The 16,548-nt window shown below is 41.8% G+C and overlaps 1 protein-coding gene across 1 annotated transcript in view; it reads left to right on the top strand.

Moving 5' to 3' along the window:
• Positions 1-12,933, top strand: part of LOC126191389 (uncharacterized) — a 238,561-nt gene extending 225,628 nt beyond the window's left edge. Inside the window, exon 3 of the mRNA XM_049932248.1 lies at positions 10,497-12,933. Coding sequence (XP_049788205.1) covers positions 10,497-10,888 — 392 coding nt within the window. The 3' untranslated portion in view covers positions 10,889-12,933. The remainder of the gene's footprint in view (positions 1-10,496) is intronic.
• The last annotated feature ends 3,615 nt before the right edge of the window (positions 12,934-16,548 follow it).

Below are 16,548 nucleotides of genomic sequence, written 5' to 3'. Positions count from 1 at the left end.
TTTTGTGTTTGTTATGTCATTCCTATGTGAAAATTGTTGGATGTGAGGTCCGCCAGTTACGCAAATTACCGTTTTTTTTTCAGTACCCAAGCATGTATCGGCACCACTGTGCCATCATCAGTGGTTTTTCGTTTTTATTTATTCTGTAATGTGTACATTTTTGTTAAATGATTATAAAATTATGTGCATATTTAGTTCAAACAATAGATCGTTTCTTTTCTAAATGCCTGTACATCTGGTGTGTATGAATTTTCTGAATCAATTGCGAGTTAATTACTACAGGTAGCTTATCATCTGCAACCAAACGATGTTGATGAGAAAGTTTTTTGCTGGGAGTTAACCTATCTTCTAAAATGTAATATAGTTTGTTGCGATGTTTTAGCGCCTATATTCGTTTTTACTTACGTTTTCGTGTGGCAAGCACCTCCATTCTCCGCATCATGCTGAGGTGTTGTGATGCATCACAGAATAAATAAAAACGAAAACCCAATGATGATGGCACAGTAGTGCCGAAACATGTTTGGGTACTGAGAGAAAAAGGTGTTTTGCATAACTGGCGGACCTCACATCCAACAATTTTAACTGCAAACACGACCAACACAAGGAGCTTCATATCAAAATGATGAACATTCCTATGTGATATTATAGATGAGTGAGATTCTGCTTCATTTCGTTGACTTTACTGCAACATGTAAGAAAACACGCGATTTTTGGTTGGTTGTCGATTTTTTCGTGAAGTTAGTGGCGAAATTTAGAAGACTTTGTACTTACAGTTTCCTTAAGGTCCATTTGTGTAGAGTCTCAGACACACTAAACATCACAGACAACTTATTGTACACTTTTAAACATCGAAAACATTTTACATAAACAAAACAGTTACACAGATGTTCCTACAAGTAATCGACAGAGATGACATTATAGGACTTCCACAAAGTGTAATATGCTTTTGTACAGAGGTTATTTATCTTAACAATTTGGATCATAATTTACTTATCTCTATTTTACAATTGTGCTTATTTCTATGTGTTACTATTTTTATTTAAGTATACTGTCGAAACATCTGAAGAAATTCACTGATTCACTTTCAAGTTTTTCGTTTAATATTTTATCTTCATATTTTCTGTAATGTGAATATATCTCCAGTTCTTCTAGCAAATCCATTTTATGTCCTTTATTTAGTCGGTGGAGTACTTTGACATTTTGCTCTATTTTTCCAAATGGGTGTCCCGTCATATGTACATGTGTTGCTATGGCTGATGTAGTATGTCTGTTGTGTGTGTGCCGGCCGGTGTGGCCGTGCGGTTCTAGGCGCTTCAGTCTGGAACCGCGTGACCGCTACGGGCGCAGGTTTGAATCCTGCCTCGGGCATGGATGTGTGTGATATCGTTAGGTTAGTTAGGTTTAAGTAGTTCTAAGTTCTAGGGGACTGACGACCACAGATGTTAAGTCCCATAGTGCTCAGAGCCATTTGAACCATTTTTTTGTTGTGTGTGTAGGTTTTTATTTGCTCTGTGTACCTGATGTTGAAATTTTGGCCTGTTTGTCCTAGGTAGAACACGGAGCATTCCTGGCATGTCTGAGTATAGATCATGCTGACCTACACTTGCAATCTATGTAGTGCGCCAGTCACTCCACACCCTGGCACTTCCTTTGAATATTCCCTGCCTTTGCCTTCCCTGAAATGCTTCTTCCAACCTTCTCACATTTTTATGCATCTTCCATGCGTTGAATACCACGTGTATCCCACGCAGCAATGACTGGTGATCACTCGTCTTCCTACTTGGCGAACAGCAGCTCCCCTTCCAGGTGCTGGTTCCATAACGCTTCCATCCCGACGAAGATCAGTAGTTCCACTATGAACAGCATCATCTCGCATTCTCTGCAACTCACCTACATCCGGGAATACATAGTACCTTCCTCCCTATTAAATTCATTGCCGCTCCACAGCTGCTTACACTAATTACGTTAAATCTGCATCTAATATACAATATTAAATGACTATCTCGGAGGCCTTAATGTATAGCGATTCATCGTTACACTTTGATTCACAACTAGTTTATCTTCCGATACCTTTCTCATGACTCTCCCTTTCGGGTCCGTATTTCCTATCCCTGGAATAAATTCTGGACGCCCTTGAAATGGTTTCAACCGCTCTACATGCAAAATTGTCGTTCTCGTCGGCTACTGAATCTTGATAGCTACTGCCGATGTAATCTCTACTACTTAATATGGCCCCTGATACTTTGCAAAAAACTTCTTTGTCTTTCCCTTCTGCGTATACAAGGTTGATAGCATCACACACTGGCCGACCTTATACAGTGGAATTCTTGCCGTAAGGCCCACTGCTTCATCCTGTTTCTCCAGTCCTCGTGTGTTTGCCATCCGTACTCTGTTCCAAATTTCCCTAACCACTCTGGCAAACTCCTTAACAGCCTCTCCAGTTTTCCCTTTCTTCGTTTGGCATTTTACGAGCAGGTACTACTTCATGTGGCGATAATCCTGCATTCGTCTGCCGCTTTGAGTTGTACGCTGAGACGACTTACTTCAAATAGACATCAGAGTTGGTACGATGCGAGTCACCGCCGTACCCAAGCATATTTCCGACTGTCCTATGCACTCTCTCAGTTCTTGCATTGGCTTGTGGGCGGAGAGGACTCGTCCTTAACTTTCCTCGCATTCAATAGCTTACATAATTATCTCTTGTGGCAACACTCAGCCAAGTGCATGGCTTGATGCATCACATGATAAAACAACTTCTCCTTTAAAATCCAGAAGTATCAATATCGGATTCGATGTTAAAGCTTCTTTTATATCTTCAAAAGCATGCTGGCACTTTTCAGACCACAAAAATTTCGTACCCTTTTTTAACAATTGTGTCAACGGTCTGGCAATATCCGTAAATCCTTTTACAAACTGGCAGTAATAGTTCGTAACTTCTAAGAATGACTACAACTCATTTACAAATTCTGGTACAGGAGATTTGCGTATGGCTCTAATTTATCTTGGGTCTTTCTTAACCCAATCTTTACTTATGTTACGACATATGTATGCTACCTGTTCCGCAAAATCACACACATCAATGTTATCTTCGCTGCTTTTAACCTTAGAAATACTTTCCTTAATCGCTGCATATGCTGTTCCATATTACTCCTACAGACAATTATGGCATCGAGATACACTAAGCATTGCCATGGTTTTAAACCTCTGAGTACTGTACCCAACAAGCTCTGAGAAGTTGTAGGTGCATTTTGTAATCCAAATGGCATTCTTTTGAACTGGTAGTGTCCCCGGGGTGCTGAAACACTGTTTTGTGCCGATTCTGCAGTGCAATCTCTATCTTGTGATAACCACTCTTCAATTCCATTGTTGAAAAATATTTGCATTGCCCTAAATGACCCAAATTTTCTGTGATGTTTAACAAAGGGTAGGCATCCGTTATGGTTTTCGCATTTAGATTTCTGTAATCACAACAAAACTTACATTTTCATGTTCCACCTGTCGATTCTTTTGGCGCAACGGCTATTCCTACGCCCCATGTATCACTACTTTCTTCAGTTATTCCATCTTTTAGCTACTGATCTATAAATTCTTCCAAAATTGACTGCAAGTATCTAGGTATTCTGTATGATTTTTTATTCACTTCCAGTTGGTATACGGTGCTGTTTAATATACGTAGCTGGTAAAAGCACTTTTGGAAAAAATAAATCCTTAAATTCCAAAAGTAATTCTTCCATCTACTCACTATTGTTTTCCTGTAGGTGTTCCACTTCTGCTTGTAATGAAGTTCCAATGGCGTCTGGAGATTGTCCATGGTTGACACCTCCTCGAGTCCCATTCTTCTTCTTCCATGACATCCATATTATCGACTAACAACCCCTTCGTTAATCCTATGTCCTCTGCGCGAAAACTATGTACAAAAGAGGTACCTTTTTTCACCATTTATTTCTTGAATGTGTACAGCACCTCTTTTATCTAAGCAACCCGCCTGATCCAATGCTTCATTATGTTCTAACGGCTCCACCACACACATAATTCCAACCGGCAAGCTTACATCTGCAGCTGGTTACATTTATTATTAGTGGATCGCCTAATCATGGAAAAGTTGTAGGACAGTTTAAGGAACTTGTAATTTAAATCAGGTCTGAGCAAATCAGATTTTTATTTGCTCTAATTATCGGACATAGTACAGAAATAGTTAACTGAGAGCAAAATTCTCTAAAAATTTGGACTGAGTTCACGCTAAATCACATTAAGACTGTAGGTAGGAACCAAATAGTACGGAAGACTTCTTGGAGAAAACGGAACAGATTGTCCTTACTTGGGCAGCTACCAAATTCAACGTAATGAGACAAAATCACAAATTACTCGTATAAAACAATGGGCAACTCAAGTTAAACACCAGAACAAGTAAGTAGCGAGCTGTTCAGAGTGTAGATCACGCTACCACAGACTTCGAAACTTACATTTCACAGAAGTCAGAAAAATGTGGGCCCATCAGCATCATACTGCAGCCAGGAGACCAAATTCTCTGTGGCCAGGATATGAATGTCATGAAATGAATCCTTAGCCCTCTGCTTTCAATAAATTCTACATGGAGTGGATGTCCCAATGCTGTTGCCACTGTGATGGACGAGAATACCACTTGCTTCATGAATAAATAGGAGAACATAGCAGAAACTTCCTACTCTTGGCAAACAAAATGAATATTAACAAACCTGAGTTGGTAGCGGCCTAGAGTAGTGGCCTCCTCGATTGGTCGGCCAAATCACGCCGAGCACAGTGGCAGAGAGACTCCATCAAATGATTGGAATCATTTTTGTCATGTTGCCCGGGTGTCTCGACCGTCAGTATTTGTGCTGAATAGGCGAAAATGTCATACTCAGTTATAATTTGGGGACGGCAGTAGTGACTCGGCGACATCTACCCTTAGCTAGGTCAGGCGCCGGCTCTGCCCGCAAAAGCAGGAAGTAGACTTGGGCCTCCCTGTGGAGGACTGAACAATGAGAGGACGCAAATTTCGGGCAGTGGAACGTACCGGTGGTTTAGTGAACGTCAAGAGAAACTTTTAAAAACATTTATTCGACATCAGTAGCCCAAACTTGAATCGAACATTTTGTCATATTTTTCAGCTCTTAGCAAAAAGTTTAACTTTCGAAATATTGTCTACACGAGTAAATGATCTTTACGGTTTTATTTCCAGCAATTCCATAGCAAAAATTACAACTTCTTGAAAGTAAAATCTTCATAATCTATTAACTGTCTTAATGGGCTTTTACGAATTACACTCAGTGTTGAACACTAGCTTTACAATAAGGCAGAAACTTTATAAAGGTTTTCTTATTAATACCAAGCGTATATACCCATCTAAAAGCTATATAAAATGAACACTCAAAATTTAACAGACGCACCACACTCGCGCCCGCCTGACCACGCAACTCCACATTCCAACTCAGCTACCTCAGCTCCCCGTCCACAACACTCAGATGTCGATTATAAAGAGTGTTCAGAAATTCCCGTTACGAACTTCTAGGACTTCTGGAGGGGAGTGAGTAAATAATATTTTGAACAGGAGCCCATATCTGGAGACGTACCGTTTCCGTGCTACAGCCAATTGTGAAGATATTTGCCAGGTAGATTTGCGACTGGGTAGTCGTGGTGGGGGTTCTTACGTCGGATTGCTTGATGTCATTTGACGCCTATCCTACCCCTCTGAACTGGATCGAGCCTTTACATATATCGAGTGCTAGAGCAATATGGCTCTGTACACGTTAGCATATTACACCGATATGATCCTTCTTTATGGTAAAACAAAAATGGAAGAGCTGCTCGTCGCCCTCATCAAGATTGTTATGCACAGCGTCCGACTTCATCGCGAAACCTTCTTGTTACGATTACACAATGGATTTGAGAGAGGGGTACCTTCACTGTCAGCAGTCGTGACTACGGTGCTCCAAAGAGAGGTCGCACACCCGAACTGGAAGAGGCCGTACTGCATCACGTTGAACAGAACCCGTCAACAAGAGTAGTTGCACGTCCAGTGGATGTTGCTCCCAGCACCGTGTGATATGTTCTGGATGACCAGCAACTACATCCGTTCCACCTCCAACACTCCAGACCATTTCTAACACTCACACAAACATGAAAGAGACTCGAACCAGGTCACAGAAGTAGGATAGTCATCAAATAACGTCAAGCAATCCGACGTAAGAAGCCTGCACTATGACTAATCTTTGCAAAAAAAAAATGGTTCAAATGGCTTTGAGCACTATGGGACTTAACAGCTATGGTCATCAGTCCTCTAGAACTTAGAACTACTTAAACCTAACCAACCTAAGGACATCACACACACCCATGCCCCAGGCAGGATTCGAACCTGCGACCGTAGCGGTCACGCCGTTCCAGTCTGAAGCGCCTAGAACCGCACGGCCACACCGGCCGGCCTAATCTTTGCAAATCTGCCTGGCAAATATGTTGCCAAATTATTTATTTCAAGTTTCTGCTACCAGTAACATAATGCAACGCGTTTCGAACATGTTCTGTTCATCTTCAGGCGTTTATACATACATACATACATACATGCAAAGAGAAATGTTACTTAAACATAAACAGTCTTAAATTAGATTAATCAAGAACAATTTGTCCATTGTCTTTTACTGTAGCTGTTGTTGTATCATTTGGGGGGAAGGAGGGGGGTAGAGTATGGCTGGAAATCGAAACCGGTGATGTCTTCTGCTGGTTTTCTTCTTTGTGGTTGACTATGTATATCACAGTCTGTATAGGATGCAGATAGATTTGCATCAGTTATGTGTTACGAAAATAGTGTGAAAGGTTTTCATATGACAGTTGCTCACTCACAATTTCATCACCATTAAGTGATCAACTGTCATAAAAAACCTTTCACACTATTTTTGTAACACATAACTGATGCAAGTCTATCTGCATCCTATACAGACTGTGATATACATAGTCAACCACAAGGAAGAAAACCAGCAGAAGACATCACCGATTTCGATTTCTAGCCATACACTGCCCCCTCCTTCCCCCAAAGTGCCACACCAGCATCTACAGTAAAAAACAATAGACAAAGTTTTAGACTGTTTATTTTTAAGTAACATTTCTCTATGTATGTATGTGTGTATAAACGCCTGAAGATGAACAGACTATGTTCGAAACGCGTTGCATTATGTTAGATTAAGCATAAAATAAAAAGTGACTGGTAGCAGAAACTTGAAATAAATAATTATCCCACACAGTCATGGTTCACAAACATAGGCATTATGGCTGAAAATAATTATGTTCTCAAATGTCTGAAGCACGGAAAACGGTTCCGGGTATCGATTTCTGTTTGAAATGTGATATAGACCTACTCAGTCCTCGTTACAAGCGCTAGAAGTCTGTAATGGGAATCTCCGAACACGTTGTATACAATTGCTTAGATTGTGTATCTGAGAACAGCCGAAAAACTACGGCTTGACCCCAATCGACCAAGATCGACACAGCTCAAAGATCATCTCTCCTAATGAAGTTCACTGGATGCCTTCTGGTGACGACAAGACTCTGAGACCGCTGTGGGAGTGGACCTTCCCAGTACGAAAATCGCAAAACCTTCTGCTCAAACCCACATATCCCGTACTCTCTATAAAATAACCATCTCACAGTGGCAGAAAAGGTGCACTATCGCTTCATAACGCTACTGCCCATTAAAATTGCTACACTAAGAAGAAATGCAGATGATAAACGGGTATCTGTTGGACAAATATATTATACTAGAACTGACATATGACTACATTTACACGCAGTTTGGGTGCATAGATCCTGAGAAATCAGTATCCAGAACAACCACCTCTGGCTGTAATAACGGCCTTGATACGCCTGGGCATTGAGTCAAAGAGAGCTTGGATGGCTTCTACAGGTACAGCTGCCCATGCAGCTACTTCACGATACCACAGTTCATTACGAGTAGTGACTGGCGTATTGTGACGAGCCAGTTGCTCGGCCACCATTGACCACACGTTTTCAATTGGTGAGAGATCTCGAGAATGTACTGGCCAGGGCAGCAGTCGAACATTTTCTGCATCCAGAAAGACCCGCACAGGACCTGCAACATGCAGTCGTGCATTATCCTGCTGCAATGTAGGTTTCTCAGGGATCGAATGAAGGGTAGAGCCACGGGTCGTAACACATCTGAAATGTAACGTCCACTGTTCAAAGTGCCGTCAATGCAAACAAGAGGTGACCGAGACGTGTAACCAATGGCACCCCATACCATCACGCCGGGTGATACGCCAGTATGGCTATGACGAATAAACGCTTCCAATGTGCGTTCACCGCGATGTCGCCAAACACGATTGCGACCATCATGATGCTGTAAACAGAACCTGGATTCATCCGAAAAAATGACGTTTTGCCCGTGCATCCAGGTTCGTCGTTGAGTACACCATCGCAGGCGCTCCTGTTTGTGATGCAGCGTCAAGGGTAACCGCAGCCATGGTCTCCGAGATGATAGTCAATGCTGCTGCAAACGTCGTCGAACTATTCTTGCAGATGGTTGTTGTCTTGCAAACGTCCCCATCCGTTGACTCAGGTATCGAGACGTGGCTGCACGATCCGTTACAGCCATGCGGATAAGATGGCTGTCATCTCGACTGCTAGTGATACGAGGCCCTTGGGATCCAGCACGGCGTTCCGTATTACCCTCCTGAACCCGCCGTTTCCATATTCCGCTAACAGTCATTGGATCTCCACCAATGTGAGCACCAATGTCGCCATACGATAAACCACAATCGCGATAGGCTACAATCCGACCTTTAAGAAAGTCGGGAACGTGATGGTACGCATTTCTCCTCCTTGCACGAGGCATCACAACAACGCAACCAGGCAACGCCGGTCAACTGCTGTTTGTGTATGAGAAACCGGTTGGAAACTTTCCTCATGTCAGCACGTTGTATGTGTCGCCACCGGCGCCAACGTTTTGTGAATGCTCTGAAAAGCTAATCATTTGCATATCACAGCATCTTCTTCCTGTCGGTTAAATTTTTGTGTCTGTAGCACTTCATCTTCGTAGTGTAGCAATTTTAATGTGCAGTAGTGTACATATGACAATTATGTGACAGTCTCTTATAGGTGAATAGTGGAACAATCAGTTTAATAAGTCAAGGATGCAAAATACTTTCGCGAATTCGTTACAGACGAATGGAAAAACTGGTAGAAGCCGACCTCGGGGAAGATCAGTTTTGTTTCCTTAGAAATATAGGAACACGTGAGGCAATACTAACCCTACGACTTATCTTAGAAGCTAGATTTAGGAAAGGCAAACCTACGTTTCTAGGATTTGTAGATTTAAAGAAAGCTTTTGACAATGTTGACTGGAATACTCTCTTTCAAATTCTGAAGGTGGCAGGGGTAAAATACAGGGAGCGAAAGGCTATTTACAATTCGTACAGAAACCAGATGGCAGTTATAAGAGTCGAGGGACATGAAAGGGAAGCAGTGGTTGGGAAGGGAGTGAGACAGGGTTGTAGCCTCTCCCCGATGTTATTCAGTCTGTACATTGAGCAACCAGTGAAGGAAACAAAAGAAAAATTCAGAGTAGGAATTAAAATCCATGGAGAAGAAATAAAAACTTTGAGGTTCGCTGATGACATTGTAATTGTGTCAGGGGCAGCAAAGGACTTGCAAGAGCAGTTGAACGGAATGTATAGTGTCTTGAAAGGAGGATTAAGATGAACATCAAGAAAAGCAAAACGAGGATAATGGAATGTAGTCGAATTAAGTCGGGTGATGCTGAGGGATTCAGATTAGGAAATGAGACACTTAAAGTAGTAAAGGAGTTTTGCTATTTGGGGAGCAAAATAACTCGTGATGGTCGAAGTAGAGAGGATATAAAATGTAGACTGGCAATGGCAAGAAAAGCGTTTCTGAAGAAGAGAAATTTGTTAACATCGAGTATATATTTAAGTGTCAGGAAGTCGTTTCTGAAAGTATTTGTATGGAGTGTAGCCATGTATGGAAATGAAACATGGACGATAAATAGTTTGGACAAGAAGAGAATAGAAGCTTTCGAAATGTGGTGCTACGGAAGAATGCTGAAGATTAGATGGGTAGATCACATAAGTAATGAGGAGGTATTGAATAGGATTGGGAAGAAGAGAAGTTTGTGGCAGAACTTGACTAGAAGAAGGGATCGGTTGGTTGCTCTGAGGCATCAAGGGATCACCAGTTTAGTATTGGAGGGCAGCGTGGAGGGTAAAAATTGTAGAGGGAGACCAAGAGATGAATACACTACGCAGATTCAGAAGGATGTAGGCTGCAGTAGGTACTGGGAGATGAAGAAGCTTGCACAGGATAGAGTAGCATGGAGAGCTGCATCAAACCAGCCTCAGGACTGAAGACCACAACAACAATTTTTTTTTTTGCTTACTGTGCTTATGTATGTCAACAAGTAGTTTGGGTAAGAAGCGGTAGCGATGACGCGTGCCCTGTCTGCCTGTCCGCAGCGGACCCTGAGCAGCTGGAGCTGCTGAGCGCCTACCTGACGCGCCTGTTGGTGGACGGCTGGCCCGAGGGCGAGCCGCCGCTGCTGTACGTCGAGGCGGCCGACGACGACGACGTCGACGCCGCGGAGCGCGACAACGTCATCGGCACTGGCGCGCAGCCCATCTGGAAGCGGTCGCGCTACTACCGGCGCTACCCGTGGAAGCGGCAGAACGGCCGCTACCAGGCCGCCGACGACCGCTACCTGTGCCAGCCGACGCGCGAGGACGTCTTCCAGCTGCTGGTGGCGCTGCACGAGGCGCGCCGCGGAGACTCCAGCCGCACCGTCAGCTTCTGCAACCGTCGCCGGCCCGCCAGCGCCATCTTCACCAACATACGCTTCCTCGGCCGCTAGGCGCTAGGCGCCACCGCTCCCTCCTTGCCACAGCCACTGCCACCGCCTACACCTCAGCGCTTCGCTCCCCATCCACTCCACTACATGCCTGTCTTCTCCTTTTCACCTTTTCTTTCACGCTAGTTCTACGAGAGGCCGATGACGACGAACGACAAACGGGAATAGTAACGTACGAAAACAAGAGTAACACCAAGGTGTCTTCTTCTTGCAAAAAGATATAATTCCAGAAATGGAAACAAAGTCTGACTTACGGGGAACCAAAGGGTATAACCCTATTTTGAATCCCAGGATGACTCTTCATTTGGGGTTACATGTACAGACATAAATTACCTTCTGGCAACAGTGTTTAACTTGTAGAAACTAGACATATATCCTTCTGGCCAAAGGAAATATTACGGGTGTATCTCCACGTAAATCAGTCCCCCTTCCCAAAACAATAACGCCAGGTGTTTCAAAATTACGAAATGTTCTCGCATCGAATGTGAGAAATGACAGACTAGTCACTCCATTGTACTGTCGTTGGTATTGAACTGTATGACCTGGCTTCTCGCATGCTACTCTCTGCTTTTTTCTGATCTGCGACATCGAGTGGGCGCGTTCCCGAGAGATTCGTGACCTCGTCAATGGCGCCAATTTAGAAAGTCTTTCGTCGCCTTCGAGGTCTGGTTCAGACCGGGAGTTCTGTTAGTTCTGCACTCCTAACCCACCAACAGATATTTCTTCCCGGATATGTTTCAAGCTGGTGCAATATTCTGTCACGTCAACTTTATTTGCGTTCAAAACTAAATCATATTTCTTTCTGCCAATCCTTTTCTCTCTGATCCAGTCACTTTTATTTTCCAGTGGTCAATGTTAATAAACTGTTGTCTGGTCTTAGAAATACGAATTTGTGAACGTATGCCTGCAAACTAACAGTTTTGTGGGCATGAAAACAAGAATTGTTCCAAATTCGTTTCAAAGACAGGGAATGAAGGAACACAGGACTACGAGCAGCGAAAATAATAGCAATTCCTCTTTTCCTGTTTCACAATGTCTATAAAACTATTTTAATTGAGTATAAAATCAATTCAGCTATCATTTCATCCGATCATCTACATGCCAGCAAACTACTGCACTAGATATACCGAAACCTTTAGTTGGAGTATAATTTCATCCATAAGTACATGGGGGACAACGCATATGGCAAGCTGTGCCTCCATCTGTGTATAGTGTTCCAAAAGGTACTACGTTGTTCCTCATCTTACATCAAGTTCCATCTGCAGTGCTTCGTTCAACACAGGTCAATCTGTTATGTTCTTGATCACATACACAGCATTTTTTTCTTTTTGCTTATATGCCATAAACTTTGTTTTGCTCCTTGAGTATGGGATTCACAGATGTTCTCCACATACCCAGCGACGAACTAAAGTAAATATCTATGAAAACAAAGCGATAACATACTCAGAAGGTATTATGTCCTACTCCTCCTTCCCTGTTTTATTAACAGTTATCGTCTGCATATTACACAGGTTTAGACTGAAGCGAGGCGTAGGTGGTGGCAATGTCTTAAAATAAGCAAATGTTATGATTGTAGCATATCGTAATAAATCTTACAAACGCATATCAAAGTATTTCACATGTTTCTTCTTGATGTTGGTCAGTACGTACTGAATGTCTGTTTCTTGCAACACATACACGTTGCATGCCTCATTCTCTTTAAAATTATGACCCGAATCCATATCCCTAAGAGGCAAATACTAAAATGAATTAATATCAAAATGGAAATCAGTCTTAAAAACACATTTCTGTCTATTTAAAGTATCTGTAACAGTTTCGAAATTCTTATCGTAACTAATCATAACATATTTATGTCATTGCTAATGGTATTAAATAGGTACTTACACTGTTAACTTCTCAATCGTCTGGAACCTGCAATGGAAAAATGGACCGCTTTCTCTGACGTGTGTGTGATAAATGACAGGTATTCGAATTCTATGTGCTGTTGTCAGGAATGCGTGTTTGCATTAAATGATATATATGCATACTTAATGTTTACCACGTTTTAATAAAGGTATATTATAAACATTTCCGTAAACTAGTTTCTGTTACAACCATTATCAGTTTTCACGTAATTATAGCAGTAAGATCTATGACCATGTCGGAAAGTATTTTGATATGTTACGATAACAGTAAATGAACTGTTGGAGAGGAAGGACCAAACCGAAGTTTGAGGATACAGCAGTGTTTTATATATTTTTTTCTTATATTTGCAGCGACGCAAGACACGATAGGATGCTTAGAACAGTTAAATAACTTATGGTTTTACAGACAAGCTCAGCGATCTGAGTAGTACAACAAGATTCAGATAAAAGATTAGACAGACTCTGACTAAAGCAAAACATTTAAGCAAAATATGATTTTACAGGCCGGCTCAGCAATCTGACTAGTTAAACAAACTCAAAACAAACGTTTAGAGGAACTTAAACTGAAGCAAAATTTGACTAGGGATCTAAAAATAGTAAAAGTTTTTTAATACCATAAAACTGAGCAATTTCAGGTATCTGAAAATAGACATACACATAAATTTCATAGCTTTTATTAGGATACAAGATTAAGAACAACGTATAACATAGTGGCCGCACGTTGGTCCTCTTAGTTGATCTAGGGGCCGTTCTACGCACAGAATAACTTCAGCAATATTCCACGAAGAAGTGGAGGAGATCTGAACACACCAAAAGGAAACTTATACGTAATACTCTGCTAATCAAGACTTATAATTTGCTTCAACGCTACCACTAATCAGAGCAGAAGGAAAACGAAGTTTAGTTTAAACTAACAATGAAGAAAGATCACGAGTCAAGCAGCCACCTATAAAGGCTGCATAAAAACCTTTTCCAAATTATAATTTAAATTACTCTAAACCACGTTTAATGGAGCGATTAAGATAGCAAACAGGTATCCTGAGGCGCCTTTTAACGACGAATTTAGAAAAACACTTTTCCAAAGGTTAATCAAATTCTCAAGAGGTAAATAGACCTTTAAGTAAATGTTCACAGTTTGAAAAATAGTAAAGTTACACTGAGCCATCTTTAAGGAGTAATAAAAATCTTTCAGATTTTAAAAAATTCATAATAGTTAGGTTATATTGCCATTCTCAAATGACAAGCATTTTAACTTACAGATCACCCACAATTCAGAAGCAGATGTTCCAGAGTTACATTATCAATAATTAATTAACAAGTCGGAAGTTTCGTAGAAAGTAGCATGCTGGAAAGGACTAAAAACACAGGAACAGCCAAGTCAAATCAAATAACAGCTACGAAATCAAGTAAAAACTACGACGTGGTGTAGGAAAACACAGCACCCCGCTGGCGTGGGAGCTGTAACAGTAACCACTGAGTGGGAGACTCGAGGAACAATTTCCAGATCAATATCGTTTAAAGATAGCGGGTCACCAGTAAGGTTAGTAGCCAGCAGAGCAGCACACACAGACTCTACACAGCAAACAGTTCCGTGAGGCGGCACACATTGCCCACCAAGACCACAACCAGTTCCGCCATACGACGCGCTGCACCTGCAGCCGGCCGCTGCAAAGTAACCGCTTCTGCCCGGCCGCACTCCTTGCCCTCGAGCTTCCCCGAGGGCCTCTGCTACTTCATAAGCGCGGCCGCTCGTGTTCTGAGATTTCAAATTACTTTTTAGCACTCACATTGCTTTGGCCCCTTACAGTATTCCCGTGTGTTTTTCTACGGGAAAGCATTCGGTTTTCAACGCACTGCAGAGCACTGGCCACCTCAGTCTCGTGACTGACATCTTTTGGTTAATACTAGGTGAACCAGAACTCCATCGACAAGTAGGATAACCTGTTATTGTAGTTCCATTGCGATCTGTGGTTAATAGAGTCGATGATGCATTTGAGCACGGGAAGATATTTTCTTCTTATTTATAACTTCAAGTATGACCTGCCATTAACATATACAGGACGGTCCACTGATCGTGACTGGGCCAAATATCTCACGAAATAAGTGTCAAACGAAGAACCTATAAAGAACGAAACTTGTCTTGCTTGAAGGGGGAAACCAGATGGCGCTATTGTTGGCCCGCTAGATGGCACTGCCATAGGTCAAACGGATTAGCAACGACAGCAGCTAAAACACCTACTTGTTCATCATCATTTGTTGTAGGTCGTGGTTGACGTTTCACATGTGGCTGAACACTTCCTGTTCCCTTAAATAACGTAACTATCCGGCGAACGGTCCGGACACTTGGATGATGTCGTCCAGGATACCAAGCAGCATACATAGCACACGGCCGTTGGTCATTTTGAGCACAATAGTGATACATCAACACGATATTTTCCACAATTGGTAAAACGTGATACCAAGTACTTACGAGGTTTGTGACTATTACCGCGCCATCTATCACAAAGCAAAAAAGTGGTCCAACTAAAACATTCATATTTGCCTACGTACTACACGAATATGTGATAAAAAATGGCGTTTCCTACTTAAAAAAAACGCAGTTGATATCCGTTTGACCTATGGCAGCGCCATGTAGCGGGCCGACCATGGCGCCATCTGGTTTCCCCCTTCAAGCTAGACGAGTTTCGTTTTCTGTAGTTTTTTCGTTTCATGCTTATTTCGTGAGATATTTGGTCCGGTCACTATCAGTGGACCACCCTGTGTAGCGTGATTCACGAAAATATGCAAATACTTTAATATGTTATTCTACAAATATAACTAAAGAAAAAAGTTCATATAAACATACGTTCGCAAATGTTTAGTTACGGAGTTACGTTTAATAAAAGATCTTGCTTGAAATTTAGCAACTTCGCTAATATGAAGCCATCGCAAAATTGTACGAGGTTAAAGTAAAGCACGATTTCCATTTATTTTGTTGTTATTGATCTGATGAATCTAATACAACATGTCCCAGTCATATATCTGCAGTAGTTATCCAGAATGTCCACAGATGCAAAGACGTAATTTCGTAAAATTTTTAATTTATTAACTACTTTGCCCAATTTGTTTGTTAAATTCCAGATAATTGCAGAAAGGAAATGTAGACAATTTAATTTTAGGAAAATGATGTAATAAGGTAAACTGAAACTGTATGAATGTGTCAGATAATTTTTTTTATACCATAGCACACGTGAATTCATGTTAAACAGGAAAAAACAAAGCTCAGTGTTAAGGAACTTGTACAGTCTACGTACAGTTTCACAATACATTCACAAGTCTAGGAAACGACTGAAGCAACTGACTAACGACAAACTGCCTATTGGCTTCTGTCTCGGGTTCTTCTGCCGACGTTCGTCTAATGATTTTACTGACGTCTCGCCAACGCGAGTAGCTGGCATTGTCAAAGCTTCACTCTCCATTGCTGGCGGTGAACTGGAGCGGAGCTCGCGGCCTCAGACTGGCGAAACTTCAGTAAAATCATGAGACGAACGTCGACCGAAGAAACCGAGACAGAAGCCAATAGGCAGTTTGTCAACAAGTGGCCACGAAAGCCTTAACAATTTTGAACTCATGACATAAATGTTTCTACACCCTTAATGGAAAGTACACAAATTTACTTTTATCATAATCTTTGTTTCTCTGGATGTCCAGGAAAACTACTGCAGACACACGTCTGGGACATGTTTTACTAGATTGACCAGACCAATAACAACAAAATAA

This window comes from Schistocerca cancellata, chromosome 6 (genome assembly GCF_023864275.1).
Source record: "Schistocerca cancellata isolate TAMUIC-IGC-003103 chromosome 6, iqSchCanc2.1, whole genome shotgun sequence".
NCBI classification, from domain to species: Eukaryota; Metazoa; Arthropoda; class Insecta; order Orthoptera; family Acrididae; genus Schistocerca; species Schistocerca cancellata.
The sequence above is the reverse complement of the archived record's forward strand: the minus strand, read 5'-3'. Positions and strand labels throughout refer to the sequence as shown.